General features: G+C 37.3%; 1 protein-coding gene across 9 annotated transcripts in view; it reads left to right on the top strand.

Moving 5' to 3' along the window:
- RNF170 (ring finger protein 170) overlaps positions 1-16,675 on the top strand; it is a 40,216-nt gene that overhangs the window by 12,724 nt on the left and 10,817 nt on the right. For all 9 annotated transcript variants that reach the window (XM_059156059.1, XM_059156062.1, XM_059156066.1 and 6 more), the window contains 3 exons: positions 7,621-7,696; positions 10,214-10,322; positions 14,779-14,852. In XM_059156059.1, the coding sequence (XP_059012042.1) occupies positions 7,621-7,696; positions 10,214-10,322; positions 14,779-14,852 (259 nt within the window). The remainder of the gene's footprint in view (positions 1-7,620; positions 7,697-10,213; positions 10,323-14,778; positions 14,853-16,675) is intronic.

A 16,675-nucleotide genomic window follows, 5' to 3' on the forward strand; every position in this document is an offset into this window, starting at 1 on the left:
CATCTTGGCTCCTTCCACAGTTTGGCAACTGTAGCCATTGCTGCTGTGAACATTGGGTTACAGATGGCCCTTCTTTTCACAACATCTGTATCTTTGGGGCAAATACCCAGTAGTGCAATTGCAGGGTCATAGGGTAGCTCTATTTTTAATTTCTTAAGGAATCCTCACACTGTTTTCCCAAGTGATTGCACCAACTTGCATTCCCACCAACAGGGTAGGAGGGTTCCCCTTTATCCACATCCTCTTCAATACTTGTTGTTTCTTGTCTTGTTAATTTTAGCCATTCTAACCTGTGTAAGGTAGTATCTCAGTGTGGTTTTAAATTGAATCTCCCTGATGGCTAATGATGATGAACATTTTTTCATGTGTCTGTTAGCCATTTGTATGTCTTCTTTGAGTGCCCTTTCCTATTCTGAGCCATTCCCAGGTTTATGGGTTGCTGTTTAGCAAAACAGAAGAGCCTCTAGTACATTAGTACATTTAGTAACAGAGGGGTAGGGGAAGGTGTTGGTGCAAACATAAGGGCACAGGCTCAGAAAAGAACATTTCAGCATCACAAGAAAGGATAAAGACCATACAGTAATTTCAGTAGATGCAGAAAAAGCATTTTACAAAGTACAACACCCATTCATGGCATTAACCTTCAACAAGGTAACTTAGATGGAACATACCAGAGCATAAGAAAGGCCATATATGAAAAACCCATAGCTAATATCATACTCAGTGGTGAAAAGCTGAGAGCTTTCCCCTAAGGTCTAGAATAAGACAAGGATGTCCACTCTTATCACTTTTATTCAACATGTACTGGAGGTCCAAAAATCAGATAAGAAAAAGGAATCTAAATTTGTAAGGAAGAAGCAAAACTGTCATTATTTGCAGATGACATGAAACTATTCATAGAAAACCCTAAAGACTGTCAAAAAAACTACTAGAACTAATAAATGAATTCAGTAAAGTTTAAGGTTACAAAATCAGTGGACAAAAATCTGTTGCATTCCTATACAGTAATAAAGTAGTGGCAGAAAGAGAAATTAAGAGAACAGTCTCATTTACAGTTGCACCAAAAGCAAATATTTAGGAATAAATTTAACCAAAGAGGTGAAAGATGTATACTTTGAAAATTATAAAACACTAAAGAAAGAAATTTAAGGCAATGCAAAGAAAGGGAAAGACAATGCTCAAGCAATCTTGAAAAACAATACTGGAGGTATCACAATGCCAGACTTATATTATAAAGCAGTAACTGGCATAAACATAAGACACATAGAGTAGTGCTTGGGTGGATCAGTTGGTTGAGTCTGACTCTTGATTTTAGCTCAAGCCTGGGGCTCAGGGTCATGAGTTGAAGCCCCAAGTTGGGCTCCACATTGGGTGTGGAGCCTTGTTAAAAGAGAAAAAAATACACACATAGATCAGTGGAACAGAATGGAAAACCCAGAAATAAACCCATACCTACATGGCTGATCGTCGTCTTCTTCTTCTTTTTTTTTTTTTATTAAAGACTTTATTTATTCATTTGACAGACAGATCACAAGTAGGCAGAGAGGCAGACAGAGAGAGAGAGGATGGGAAGCAGGCTCCCTGCTGAGCAGAGAGCCCGACGGGGGTCTCGATCCCAGGACCCTGAGCCCAAGGCAGAGGCTTTAACCCACTGAGCCACCCAGGCGCCCCACATGGCCAATCTTCAACAAAGGAGGCAAGAATATATAAAGATAGTTTCTTTAATAATGGTGTTGATAAATCTGTACAGCTGCATGCAAAAGAATGAAAATGGACCACTTTCTGTCACCACACACAAAAATAAATTCAAAATGAATTAAAGACCTGAATTTGAGACCTGAAACCATAAAAATTCCAGAAGAGAGCATAGGTAGTGATTTCTTGGACATCAGCCATAGTAACATTTTTCTAAATTTGTTTCTTGAAGTAAGGGAAATAATAACAAAAATAATCTGTTGGGACAACCTCAAAATAAAAGGCTTCTGCACAACAAAGGAAACAGGCAACAAAACAGAAAGACAACCTACTGAATGGGAGAAGATGCTTGGAAATGATATATCCAGTGAGAGGCTAGTATCCAAAATATATGAAGAACTTCTACAACTCAGTACCAAAATACCCAAATAATACATTTTTAAAAATGGGCAGAGGGAGTGAATAGATGTTTTTCCTAAGAAGACATCTGGATGGCCAACAACACATGAAAAGATGCTCAACATCACTCATCATCAAGGAAATGCAAATGAAAATTGATGAGATACCACCTCAGAGCTGTCGAAATGGCTAAAATCAAAAACACACGAAACAACAAGTGCTGGCAAGGATGTGGAGAAAATGGAACCCTTGTGCACTGTTGATGGGAATGGAAACTGGTGCAGCTGCTGTGGAAGCAGTATGGAGGTTCCTCAAAAAATTTAAAATAGAGTGATTCAGTAATCACTCTACTGGGTATTTACCCAAAATAATACAAAACCACTAATGAACAGGATACATGTACCCCTGTGTTTACTGCAGCATTATTTATGGTAGCCAAAGTCTAGAAGCAGCCCAGGTGTTCACTGATAGATGAATAAAGAAGATGTGGTATACATATACAATGGTATATTATTCAGCCATAAAAAAAGGAATGAAATCTTGTCATTTACAGCAATATGGATAGAGCTACAGAGTGTAATGCTAAGTGAAATAGTTGGAGGAAGACAAATACCTTATGATGTCACTCATATATGGAATTTAAAACAAAGCAGATGAGCAAAGGGAAAAAAAAGTGAGAAAGATAAACCAAGAAACAGAGCCTTAATTATAAAGAACAAACTCATGGTGGTTACCAGAGGGGAAGTTGTTTAGAGGATGAGTAAAATAGGTGATAGGCAGTAAAGACTACGCTTAAAATGGTGAAAAAAAATAATAAAAATAAAAAGTGATTATTGATAAGTTTGTAGTTACTGACATTTTGTCAGCTGTTCTCTGGTGGTTTTTGTTCTTCTCTTATCCTTTCTTTTGCTCTCTTACCTTGTAATTTGAGGATTTTTTTTTAAGTGTTTGCTTGGATTCTGTTCTCCTTATGTTTTTTGTATCTATTATGGGCTTTTGGTTTGTGGTTACCATGAGATTCATATATAACGTCCTACATATATTTAGCTGTCTGTATATACTGGTTAAGTTGAAGGTGCTTAAGTTCAAGCACATTGTAAAAGCAATACATTTTTGCTCCTTCCCCTGCATGTTTTATGTACATGATGTCATATTTTATATGTATTTTATGTATGTCTTTTTTTTTTTTAAGTTAGCTCTGCACGTAACATGGGGGCTTGAACTCATGACCCTGAGATCAAGATTGATATGTTCTCTTTTGTGCGTGTGTGTGTATCTCAACTAGTTTCTATAGATATGGTTGATTTTACTACTTTTGTATTTTAACCTTCATACTAATTTTATGAATGAATGATGTACTGCCTTTATTGTATGATTGCTTTACCAGTGAAATTTTTTCCTTTCATAATTTTGTTGCTTATAGTTTTGACATTCTCTTTCCTGCTTAAAGAAGTCAATTAACATTTCTTGTAAGGCTGGTTTAGCCTTAACTTTAACTTTTGTTTATCTGAGAAACTTTTTATATCTCCTTCAATTCTGAATGACAACTCTAGCAGATAAAGTATTCTTGGTTAAAGGCTTTTACTTTAGGAGTTTGAATATATCATACCAATTATTTTTGGCCAGCAAAATGTCTGTGAAAAATCAGCTGATAACCTATATCTTAGAAATATTGCCTTCAGTCTGTGAACACAAGATGTCTTTCCATTTTTTGTGTGTCTTCTTTAATTTCCTTCAGCAATATATTATAGTTATAATAAATTTCTTTGTCTTAAGCTGTTGTGAATAGTTACCATTTGTTGACATATCAAAAGCCAGTCCAAAGGGTTTGGTAAAGCAGTTTAACGTATAAACCACAGACTTGTGCATTTGTAAACTTTGATTCAGACTTTGTTTCTTGACCCAGGGTTTGGGCATCATTTCCTTCTTCGTATTAGAGCTTCCTGGCTTCTTTCCAGGGCCACATAACTTAACTGGTTAATTTTGGTTTCTCCTTTCGAAGAATAACGAAGGACCATTAATCATTAGTAAATCATGTACTTTGTTTCTGTATTAGAGCCACTGTTTTCCTGGCATCTTACTTTATTTAGACCTACTTAGTGTCATTTCTCATAGCTGAGATGATCACATTTTTTAAAAGATTTATTTATTTATTTTAGAGAGTGAGAACATGAGTTAGGGGAGAGGGAGAGATAGAATCTCAAGCAGACTCCCCCGAGTGCAGAGCTTGACACGGGGCTTGATTGCATAACCCTGAGATCGTTACATAAGTAGAAACCAAGAGTCATATTTTTCTTTTTTAAAGATTTTACTTATTTATATGACCAAGAGAGAAAGGGAGCACAAGCAGGGGGAGCAGCAAAGGGAGAGAGAAGCAGGAAGCCCAATGTGGGGCTCGATCCTAGGACTGTAGGATCATGACCTGAGCTGAAGGCAGATGCCCAACGCCCTGGTCCACCAGGGGATTTTTTTTTTTTTTTTTTAAGATTTTAAAAATTTCTTTGAAAGAGAGAGAGAGAGAGAGCGCACAAGTGAGAGTGGCGGGCAGAGGGAGAGGCAGGCTCCTCCCTGAGCAGGGAGCCTGCTGTGGGACTTGATCTCAGGACTCTAGGTTCATGACCTGAGTGGAATGCAGCTGCTTAACCAGCTGAAGCACCCAGGCGCCCCTAGATAATCATATTTTGAAGACTGTCTAATCTAGCTTTCAGTCTGTCTTAATTATCCCATTATCTTCTAGATTTTTGGTTCTGTGCTCATAGTTGCTAATCACACTTAACTTCCGAGCTACAGGCCATGTCAAGCATCTCTGTTTGTTCTTGTTTGTTCTTGTTCTCTGACTATACTTTGACTTTTCTAACATTCTACTACCAGATTTTACAGTCTTTTACCTTCTCCTTTATGGAAAGAAACCAAAAGAAAGACCTTCCAGTTACATGGTTTATACCTACACTCTGAAAAATAGTAACTATCTTTTTCCAATGAAAAGGGAATGGTTTTCAAGTGTCATAGAGAAATGTTGTTTAGTTAGGTGTGTACTGGTACTCAAATGAGACGGTTCATGTGCTGTTCCCTGATCGATTATTTCCACCAGAGAGTAGCTTTCTTCTGGAGGTGTTTACTCAGTCACGAGAAGGTCCTATTTAAAATAAATAATCTGGGGTGCCTGGGTAGCTGATTACTGGTTGAGCATCTGCCTTCGGTTCAGGTCATGATCTTAGGGTCCTGGGATTGAGCCCCACATCGGGCTCCTTGCTCTGTGGGGAGCCTGATTCTCCTTCTTTCTCTCTCTGCCTGCCTTTCTGCCTAGTTATGATCTCTCTCTCTGTGTCAAATAAATAAATAAAATCTTTTAAAAAAATAAAATAATCTACCAAAATTTAAGATATTTTAAACAGTTCAAGTAGCTTTATTACATTCATGGTTTATGTTATGTTATATTATGTTGTGTTATGTTGTGTTGTGTTATTTGAGGCGGGAGAGGAGCAGAGGGAGAGGGAGAAGCAGGCTCTTTTCCTCCACTGAGCAGGAAGCAGTATGTGGGGCTTAATCCAGGACCCTGGGATCATGATCTGAGCCAAAGGCGGACACTTAACTGACTGAGCCACCCAGGTACCCTTATGTTTAGTTTCTGATTAGATATTTGACTTTTTTTTTTTTTAATGTTCTGTCAGAACTAATGGTCATGTTTTGTCAGCTTTTTACCTAAAATTTGAATTTTTTACTAAAAGTTGAATAATAATAAAATGTATTTTAAAATTTTCTCCCTGTCTCATTAGGATATTGATGTAGAGGGGGGTGTTTTTTGTTTTGTTTTTGTGTGTGTTTTGTTGTTTAGTTTTAAAGATTTATCCATTCATCTTGGTGGGGGGAGGGGAGAGGGAGTGAGAGAACCTCAAGCAGACTTCCCGCTGAACAGAGCCGGACATGAGGCTCGATCCCATGACCCTGAGATCATGACTGGAACCAAAATCAAAAGTCAGAAGCCCAACTGACTGAGCCCCTCGAGTGGCCCTGATTTAGAGCTTTTATCACTGTTGACTATTAGCTCACCTGGAGGATAAAGGCTCTTATATAATAGAGTAATGCTGGGATTTTGTGAACTTAAAATATTGCTCTTAAAAGTGTTAATATTTAGAGCGTGTATGGCTCAGTTGTTTAAGCCCAGGTCATGATCCTGGAGTCCCAAGATTGAGTCCCACTTCATGTCCTACATCTGTCTGTCTGCTCACTGGGGAGTCTGCTTCTCCCTCTGACCCTCCCCCCACTCGTGAGCTCTCTCCCTCATTCTTTCTCTCTTTCAAATAAATAAAATCTTTTAAAAAATGTTTAAGTTTAAGGGCACCTGGGTGGCCAAATGGAATTAAGCTGTGAATCAGATGGAGATCTTCACCCTCACCCTACCAGCCTAACCACGAGTTCTGATTTCCAGTCACCCACATGTCTTATCTCATCCTTTATTTCAGCCTCTAAATTCTTGTCTTTGAGTCTCTGTTTGCATTTTAATGTTAAGATATTAGTGGTATGTTAGGTTTGGGCTTTTCTATATGATACAGTGTTATTTTCTGCTACACTCCTCCACTTATAGGTGGAAAGATCTAATTAGATATGGATAAATGTTCAAATGCATAATAATATAATTATATAGTTGCTTTTTTTGGAAGGAATTTTACAGAAGAAATATATGTATTAGTTATTCTTCATATGATTTGTAAGCCTGCAGTTACATCAAATCAAATACAAGGTTCTAGGCCTCTGGATTTCATCATTTGCCAGTTGAACCTGAAATCAGCCCATACTCAGTGATCCTAGAATTCCTCACAGAGTAACCTGGAATGTTCAGTCCTGGAATTGGAGACAATTATATGCCATCATTTGTATTTATGAAGTTACTAGTAGTTCTTGGTTGAAACTTAGACCCATAAAGAAAACTGATTTGGGGTGCCTGGCTGGCTTAGTCAGTAGACCATGTGACTCTTAATCTCGGGGTCCTGACCCACGTTGGATGTAGAGATTACTTAAAAAAAAAAAAAAATCTTCTTTTGCTGCCATCTTGGAGCCTAAGGAGGCCTGCTAGGAACAGGACATCTAAAATGCCAAAGCATATCTAGAGGGCTGTGGTCCAAGGCCATTTTTGCTATAAGCTGGGTCTTCGGAGTCATGGGGAGCACATAGTTCTTCAAATAGAAGGTGTTTATGCTTAAGATGAAACAATTCTATCTAGGCAAGAGGTGTGCTTCTGTGTATAATAAGCAAGGAACAACACAGTGACTCCTGGTGGCCAACCAAACAAAACCAGAGTAGTCTGGGGAAAAGGAGCTTGTTCTCATGGAAACAGTGGCATGGTTTGTGCCAAATTCCAAAGCAACCTTCCTGCTAAAGCCACAGAGTCCGTGTGATGCTGTACCCTTTAAGGATTTAAACTAAATGAAAAGTAAATAAATAAAGGTGTAAAAAAAATCTTACAAAAAGAAAACTGATTCATCTAACAATATTTTATATTCAAACTTACTATATTTTACTCAACAGAAATGCACATCAGAACATTCACCCAGAAAACCAAGAGTTAGTAAGGGTACTTCGGGAGCAACTTCAAACAGAACAGGTACTGTTGTCACATGGATATGTGCATTTATATAAGGAGTAACGTTATTATTCCCCTTGCATATGAAGTTGTGATGAAAGAGCAAATAACTTTTTGGAAACATGAACTGATTTCCTGCTTTGTTATTTAAACTATTCCTATTATTGTATATTTTCAAATTAGGTAAATGACTAGTCTTACCTACTCATATTTTCATGGGTGTGTGTGTGTGTGTGTGTTTAACTTGCTTTAAAAACAGCAGTTTTCCTGTTATTTGTGAGGAAATAACCACCGTCTAATTGCCTTTAATAAAATGTAGTAGAAAAACTATTTTTTTTACCCGATGACCTACATATTGCCTGGAAAGCTACAAAGAGATGACTACAAGGGGTGGCTTTTTTTCCCTCTTCTTTTTCTTCCATGGTCAAAGTTAGCAAAACTAATTAGGCAAAGAAGAAAACTTTTCTTTTCCTTCTGTGCTTTTCACCAGACGGACTCTAAGAGCCAGAAATGTAATATATTTCATGAAGGTTGGAGTGAGTAGAATATTGTACATCTTCATGCCAAAATAGCTAATGTCACAAAATAAAAATTGATTTCCTACTCACCAATCAAAATTTAATTCCAAAGAGTGTTTCACAATTTATTCATTCACCAGATATTTATTAAACATCTACCGTATGCCAGACACTGTTCTAGGCATTAAGGATTCAGCTGTGAGCTAATAAACAAATAAGAATTCCTGCCTTCATAAAACTTAAATTCACTGATGCAGAAGTAGTTATAAGCATGTTAGTAGTACTCTGTTCCAGAGCTGCTGTTAGTAATAATTCATGCTGGGATAGTGTTTTGTAATTTACAGAGTGTTTGCACATACAACTGTTTTATTTAAGCTGCAAACATGGTCAGTAAGTCAGTAAGTATCATTCCCATCTAACATGTTAGATCACTAAGATGGACTTAAATTCCTGCTGGAGTTACATGAATGGATCTGGCTATCCAGAAGTTCCACACCGAGTGGCATCTTCCAGATGCCTTTGCGCCACTGTGCAGTTCACCTCCCCCACACCTTCCTTGGACATGGCATTTAGTTCTAGTTAGAACAAAGCTAGTGACTTAGCCCTTTTTGCACTGTCCTATATGGTAGCCACTACCCATATGTAGCTATTTAATTAAATTCACTAAAATTAAATTTAAAATTCAGTACTTTTTTGTTAAACTAGTCACCTTTCAAGTACTCAGTACCCGCAGGTAAAGCTTCCATTACTGCATGAAGTTCTGTTGGACAGCAAACGGTAATTGGTTTTGGTTTTTGTTTTGTTTTAGTTAATTTCCAAATAATAATAATGAAGACAAAAGATAGAGGAGAGACATTAAGAGCTGTATGCTTTCCTTTTTTGCACCATTAAAAATGATTTAAAAGACAGTAACATCAACGTGTCACAGTGGCTTATAAACTATTGTAGTATTTTAGGACTAATTTAAGGAAGAAGTTTTAGTTAAACGTTCTTAGTTTTAGGTGACAAAAATCTTTGATTCAGTTTACAATGAATAGTTCATATTTGGCAAATTTGGTAATTTGATGTTTTTAATGCTGGCTAGTTTATTTATAAGAGTTGTGCTAGATGTGATAAAAATCTTTTTTTATATGTCTTTTAAAAGATACATATTACACACTACTGCTAGATACTTTTCTAGTTCCTGGGCCACTACAGTGAATCCTATAGATAATGTCCTTATCCTCATATCACTTACTTCTGGTGGGTTCTTTGATCACTACTGCTTCTTACAGTAGTGATTCTACTCTACATTCCTGTACAATCACAACAGTGACATAACTGAGAAACATTAAATTCTATTAATCTGACCATGTGAATGATTAAGCCCAAGTTACCAATATATTAAATTTTCCTTCTTCCAAAATGACCAGTATTCTTCTTTGAAAGTTTAATTTTGGACCCTTGTGAGGTACAGCACACATGCAACACTTGTCAGGAACGTATGAATGAAAAGATGCTAAAAATGGTTAAAGCAGGGAGGTGGGGTTGGGAAGGATGGGGTAACATGGTGATGGACATTAAGGAGGGCATACGATGTCATGGGCACTGGGTGTTATAGAAGTCTGATGAGTCACTGACCTCTACCTCTGAAATTAATAATACACTATATGTTAATTAATTTTATTTAAGTTAAAAAATGATTAAAAGCTAATACTTGGGAAAGAGTTGGACATTTCTTGAGCTTTTGCATTAGCTCAGCCTTGTGTTTCTCAGAATAACTTACTCATTCCAACAGAGTGAAAGAGAAACTCCGGAGTTAATACAGGTTTTTGTCTTTATGTCATGTTCAGGAAGGAAGGTAGAGAGACCATGCAGCTTAAATAAAACAATGATACAGCCTCATAACTTTATCAAACTTATAAGACTTTACTGCACATCTAAGATTGGATGAGGCTTATGCGCTCTGGCTGTGTTCTTGGGTATGATGGTACTCCTAGAGATAATCATGTATAATCATGAAAACGTATTTTCTCATCAGGATGCCCCTGCTGCTGCTCGACAGCAGTTCTACACTGACATGTACTGTCCAATCTGTTTACACCAAGCCTCCTTCCCTGTGGAAACAAACTGTGGACATCTTTTCTGTGGTAAGCAAACAATGCTATATTGGGGGAAAGTGAATCTTTTAGACCAAGACCCATATGTTTACATGGGCTGGATTTTTAATTTTGTCACATTTTGTATTACATGAATGGGGTAGGTGTCTTCTGATATCCTGCTGTACTTGTTAGCCACTTTCATTTAGTGTCTGTGAGCTCAACGATTAAAAAGCACGAGTTGTTCAACTTCTCAATAAACAGAGATGTGTTTCTTTGAATGGTAATTCAAGTATATGAATACCAAGAGGAATACACTAAATCCTTCATGGTTTATCACTTTTTGGTAGTCTCATTTATTATTCATCCTTCCCAAGGCAGGGAAGTTCTGTTAAGGACCCTGCCCATGACCTTCCCTTTAGCCCTCTTCCCTCCTATTTACCCTGCATCAGCACAAAAGTTATTAGCCGGGTTTTTTTGTCATGACCTCAACGGGTTGTTTAGAGAGAATGTTGAATGTACAGCATACAGTAGGACAGGAAGGGAACATAGATTGCACACTTGGCTTAGTATCAGTACGGGGTCCTTTCTACCTCTGGGGTGTTTTTCCTGACCCTCCAGAAAGACGTCATAAAGAATGAGATACTGTATAGTCAGTTCTTACTACGGTCATATGAGTTTGAGCGAATCAGTTTATTGCATGCCTACTCTGTGCTGGGCACTTAACATACTTCATCTCCTTGAGTCCCACATATGAGGGAACTGCAGCTGAGTTAAGAAATTCTACAAAAAGTAACCCAGCTGCTAGGAGAAAGCCAGATTTTAAATGTAGGCCTAACTTCAGACCCTGTGGTCAGTTCTGCTATGTGATTAGTAGCTTCTACGACTACTCTCTACTTATATTTATCCATTCACTAAATCTGTTGTTTTATTTGTATTATTTCTTTCTGTTGCAGTGATGTGTTCTAGATAGGGTTCTAATCGCTCCCAAAATGTACCCATTTTCCATTTTAAGACAGTTTAAAGTGTAGCATACAATGATCCTTTAAGTTTGTTTTTCGCCTTTGTTGTGTGAGTTTATATGGAATTACTAGGTATATAGTGCTATTATTTTACACTTTGGGGGTGACATAAATAATTTGAAATCCATATCATGCACGGCAGGGTTTTCCCTACCTGTGCTCCTTTAGTAAACACCAACCAGTATCATTATTGCATCATCCATTAATTTCCTCCTCTTCCCTAAGGTTTTTCCCTAAGATAGCTAACAAGTTATAAAACACTCATTTCAATATCTGTCTTGGTCTGTTGGGAATGCTAATGAGCTGCAAAATCATGAAATACCAGATAGAATTAAATGGCCATCAGAGAAAGCAGATACTTTCCCCCTTCTCAAACCTCTGGTAGATATTCTTAATCAATTGGACATGCTTTCTGAGTCTGGATACAGCTTCAGCCATCCTTTAACACAGTACTCGAGGCATGTGTTAAGAATCAATGAGGTTTGGCAGGCTAGATGAACTCCATTTGCCAACCCAGGCTTAGGTAATTCACTGAGTGGATAAAAGATGGCAGTATTGTATTCTTGGTTTCTGGGTCTGAGGTAATTGGGTAGATTGCTTCTGATAGCCTGCTGTACTTGTTAGATACTTCATATACTGTCTCTAGGTTCAAAGATTTAGAAAACTAGTCATTCAGCTGCTCAAGAAACAAATGTGTTTCTTTGAATAGTAGTTCAAGTATATTGATACTACTTATACATAAAAGGCACCTTAGTTTAGTTCCTATATATGGAATTACAGTTCTTCTCCTTTACAGTGAGCTAAGAAAAATAGCAACAACAGACTTGATCTCACTTACATTTGTAACCCACACTGTTTCACTGAATTCTTCAGCAGTCTTAGGAAGTGTTATTCCCATTTTACAAATAAACAGACTCTGGGAGATTATGACCCAGATTAAAGTCAATGAGTCTTCTTCTCCCACCATCTTATTTAGGTGGATGTCTCTTTTTATAAAGGGGGGGAAAGTTGAAGAAAAGGGAAAACCTTGAGCAGTATCATAGCCGATGTGTGTGAACTGGAGCATTTGATTTGTTGGACCGTAGTTTTTCTGTGCAGTTAGTGGCCGTACATAATTTACAAAGCAAGGACACCGTACTCCAATTTGTAGGAAAGAGATGTGGAATTAAATAAGTGAATATATGTCAAGACACATTGAATTTTGGAGTGAACAAGTAGTAGATAGAGCTGAGGCATCACTACGGATGTTAATAATACTAAAAAGGTTTAGAAGTTTTGTTTTCATATAGTTTATGTGTGAAATAAGGTTGTTCAGATTAATAAATATTATCTAACAGCACTTTGAGAGTAGGAAAAGATACCAGATATTGTTTGGCTTTTATTTATTTATTTATTTATTTATTTATTTTTAAAGATTTCATTTATTTATCTGATAGAGATCACAGGTAGGCAGAGAGGCAGGCAGAGAGAGAGGAAGGGAAGCAGGCCCCCTGCTGAGCAGAGAGCCTGATGTGGGGCTCGATCCCAAGACCCTGGGATCATGACCTGAGCCGAAGGCAGAGGCTTTAACCCACTGAGCCACCCAGGCACCCCTTGTTTGGCTTTTAAATTCATCTTTTAAATCATCATACCTCTGTTTCCCCATAGTCACTGTAATGTCCAATGTGGATAGCCTTTGCTTAGCTCCTTGGTTTGCTCACTGTTCTCCTCAGATGTCATTTATTTCTACTTCTGGCATTTGCTCCTTTCTATTCATAATACTGGGAGCATGCTCCTTTCTGTTTTCTGTATCTAAATCTTACCTAACCTACAAAGTTCAGTTCAGATCCTTTCTCACGTACAGATTACTCTCTGCTGCATCCCAGAGTTCTCCCTCCCTATGTTCCCTTTGTACTTAAAGTTAATAGTAAACGGTTTGCGATTTAACTATCTCCTCATTGATTTCACTGTGTCATCTTGGTCTTCTCAGTTTGACTGTCATCACTCATTCTAAATTCTGGACATTAATTTGATCTGGAAGAATCAGAATAAGGAATTCAGGAGGGCTAAGCTAGGTTGCTAAGACAAGAGTAAGAAAACAGATAAGATCCTAGAGGCTGGAAGCACTTAATTCAGATTCACTGAGGGACCTGGATTGTTTGAGAAATAGGTGTTCTGCAGAGAAGAAATGAATTGACCCCTCAAACATCAGACAGTGTTTTGTTTTGTTTTGTTTTGTTTTAAAGATTTCTTTCTTTATTTATTTGACAGACAGAGATCACAAGTAGGCAGAGAGGCAGGCAAAGAGAGAGAGAGGGAAGCAGGTTCTGCCAAGCAGAGAGCCCAATGTGGAACTTGATCCCAGGACGCTGAGATCATGACTTGAGCCGAAGGCAGAGGCTTAACCCACTGAGCCACCCAGATGTCCCTGGACAGTGTTTTAAAATATTCCCTCTTGGGATACTTGGGTGGCTCAGGTCATGATCCCAGGGTCCTGGGGTCGAGTGTAATGTTGAGCTCCCTGCTCAGCAGGGAGCCTGCTTCTCCCTCTCGCCCTCCCTGCTTGTGCTCATTCTCTCTGTCAAATAAATAAATAAAATCTTTAAAAAATAAAATATTTCTTTTTCATTTGTTAGTGACCTGAACTTTAGTGCTTCTGCATTTAGCTTACCTGCTACTTTTTGAGGCCTATAAACTCTACCTTAAAGCTGTTCTGCTGCTCATGAACACCTTCTAGCAGAAAAATCAAATTCATCCACTACAAAAGTTGGTTCAATTATTGAACTGGATTATAAACTTTATTAGGTCAAACAGCATGTAATCTTTGTATCCTATGGTTCTTAATTACTATTGATGCCACTGTAACTTGGCTTTCTAAATTCTTAAAAAAATAGAAGTAGTGTTTTTGTAACATATATACCAAATTTGGAACAGAAAACTTACTTATACTGTGATTTGTTTGTTGTTATATTTGCAATGATGTTTACTTATTCTACATAGGAAATGCAATATTTCTATTAAGGCTCAGCATTGAAGCAGTTAATATATGGTTGCTTTGGATTATATAAAAATGTCTATATCTTAACTAGTAGTTTAAATAAAAATATTTTCAGTGGCTGGGAATTATTATAAATTTGCCTAAAGAGTTGGTTGGATGAAATAAAAAATATTTTAAAATAAGATGATACTATAAAAATATTTCAAATATTTGAAACTTTATGAGGATTTATGGGCCTTGAAATTTTTTTTTTTTTTTTAAGATTTTATTTATTTATTTGTAAGAGAGAGAGAGTGAGAGCGAGCACAGGCAGACAGAGTGGAAGGCAGAGTCAGAGGGAGAAGCAGGCTCCCTGCGGAGCAAGGAGCCCGATGTGGGACTCGATCCCAGGACGCTGGGATCATGACCTGAGCCGAAGGCAGCTGCTTAACCAACTGAGCCACCCAGGCGTCCCTGGGCCTTGAAATTTAAAACATCAGTATTAATGTTTTTTTTTCCCTCTCATTAGGTACCTGCATTATTGCATACTGGCGATACGGTTCATGGCTTGGGGCAATCAGTTGTCCAATCTGTCGACAAACGGTAATGTTTATATCCAGAAAGCATCATTTATGCTAGTTCATATTATAAATTTTAATAATTTCTGTATCTAATTTTGAATTGTTTTGATTTTTTTAAAGTTTTTATTTAAATTTTAGTTAGTTAACATATAGGGTAATAGAAGTTCCTGGTGTACAATACAGTGAATCAACACTTCCATACAAGTGCTCATCACAAGGGCACTCCTGAATCCCGGTCACCTAATTCACCCGTTTCCCCCCCCCCACCTCTCCTCTGGTAACCATCACTTTGTTCTCCTTAATTAAGATTCTGTTTCTTTCTTTGCCTTTCTTTTTTTCCCCCTTTTCTTGTTTTGTTTCTTAAATTCCAAGTGTGAGTGAAATTCTAGGGTCAGAGATCCTTTCTCTGACTTATTTCACTCAGTATAATACTCTGGCTCCATCCATTCATTGCAAATGGCAAGATATCATTCTTTCTGATGGCTCAATAATATTCCACTATATATACATGCCACATCTTCTTTATCCATTCATCAGTCAGTGGACACCAGGGCTCTTCCATAATTTGGCTATTGTAAATAATGCTGCTAAACACTGGGGTGCATGTATCCCTTTGAATTATTATTTTTGTATTCTTTGGGTAAACACCTACTAGTGCAATTGCTAGATTGTAGGAAGTTCTGTTTAATCAAAGCTTCCGTAATGTTACTCCATTATTATTTTTTTTTATTTAAAGATTTTATTTATTTATATGACAGAGTGAGAGAGAGAGATCATGAGTAGGCAGAGAGGCAGGCAGAGAGAGAGAGAGAAGCAGGCCCCCCGCTGAGCAGAGAGCCTGATTCGGGGCTCGGTCCCAGGACCCTGAGATCATGACTGGAGCTGAAGGCAGAGGCTTAACCCACTGAGCCGCCCAGGCGCCCCTACTCCATTATTTTTTTTAAGGTCTTAAGGACAGCAAAAAAGGGAAATACCTTTCTAAATCTTTCAATTATAGTAAAAAACTGGTAAATGAATCCTCCCCCAAATTCTAGTAAGCCTTTGTTGTAATATGAACAGAGGAGTAATTGAACTAGCTAATCAGGCTTAACCAGATATTTCCCCTACATATAAAAAAATGTTTTCCCCTTTCAGTTCACTTTAAAGCTGCCCTTCTCTAGTGAGGGTCAAGATAGCTTTATATGATGAACAATAGTTTTTTAAAATGTGTCTTTTGGAGACCTATCTATATTACATGATCCAGAACAGATCAGACTATTTTAGTTAGTATAGGAGTTACTTCGGGGGGGAGATTATAAGTTTTTATAAACATATACTGAAGACTGATATGTCAGCATAGATTTTTCTTACTTTCTCTGACAAACTGGAAAAGCAAAATAATGAAAAATTGGAGAAATTGAAGTTCTTAGTTTTTTAATTAGTAAATATAATGAAATAGAACATCCTATCAGTTGTATACACTTTTTTCATAATTTTCTATATACTTATTTTATCTTTCATCTAAAATAAATACCTACCTTTCTACTAATGAGTTATGAATACGTAAAAAGATAGCAGCTCCTTAGGAAGTCTTCCACTGTGCAAAGTGACATCCCGAAGGGATAGAGAGCTTTCAAGTAAAGATGTTAAATTGAATACATGTATTTACTTTTGCTCTTGGCCACCCCGTTAAAAGAACAGGACATTTTGTAAAGGCATAAACTCATGGAGGCCAAAAAATGAAACAAAATGGTAGAAAAGGCAACAATTTTTCTAAAATTCTTTGTAAACTATAACAGACATACAGAAAAGCACACAAAACATAGAAATATTGCTCATTGAATTATCACAAAGCACCACTTCAAT

The sequence above is a fragment of the Mustela lutreola genome, chromosome 18 (assembly GCF_030435805.1).
Source record: "Mustela lutreola isolate mMusLut2 chromosome 18, mMusLut2.pri, whole genome shotgun sequence".
NCBI lineage: Eukaryota > Metazoa > Chordata > Mammalia > Carnivora > Mustelidae > Mustela > Mustela lutreola.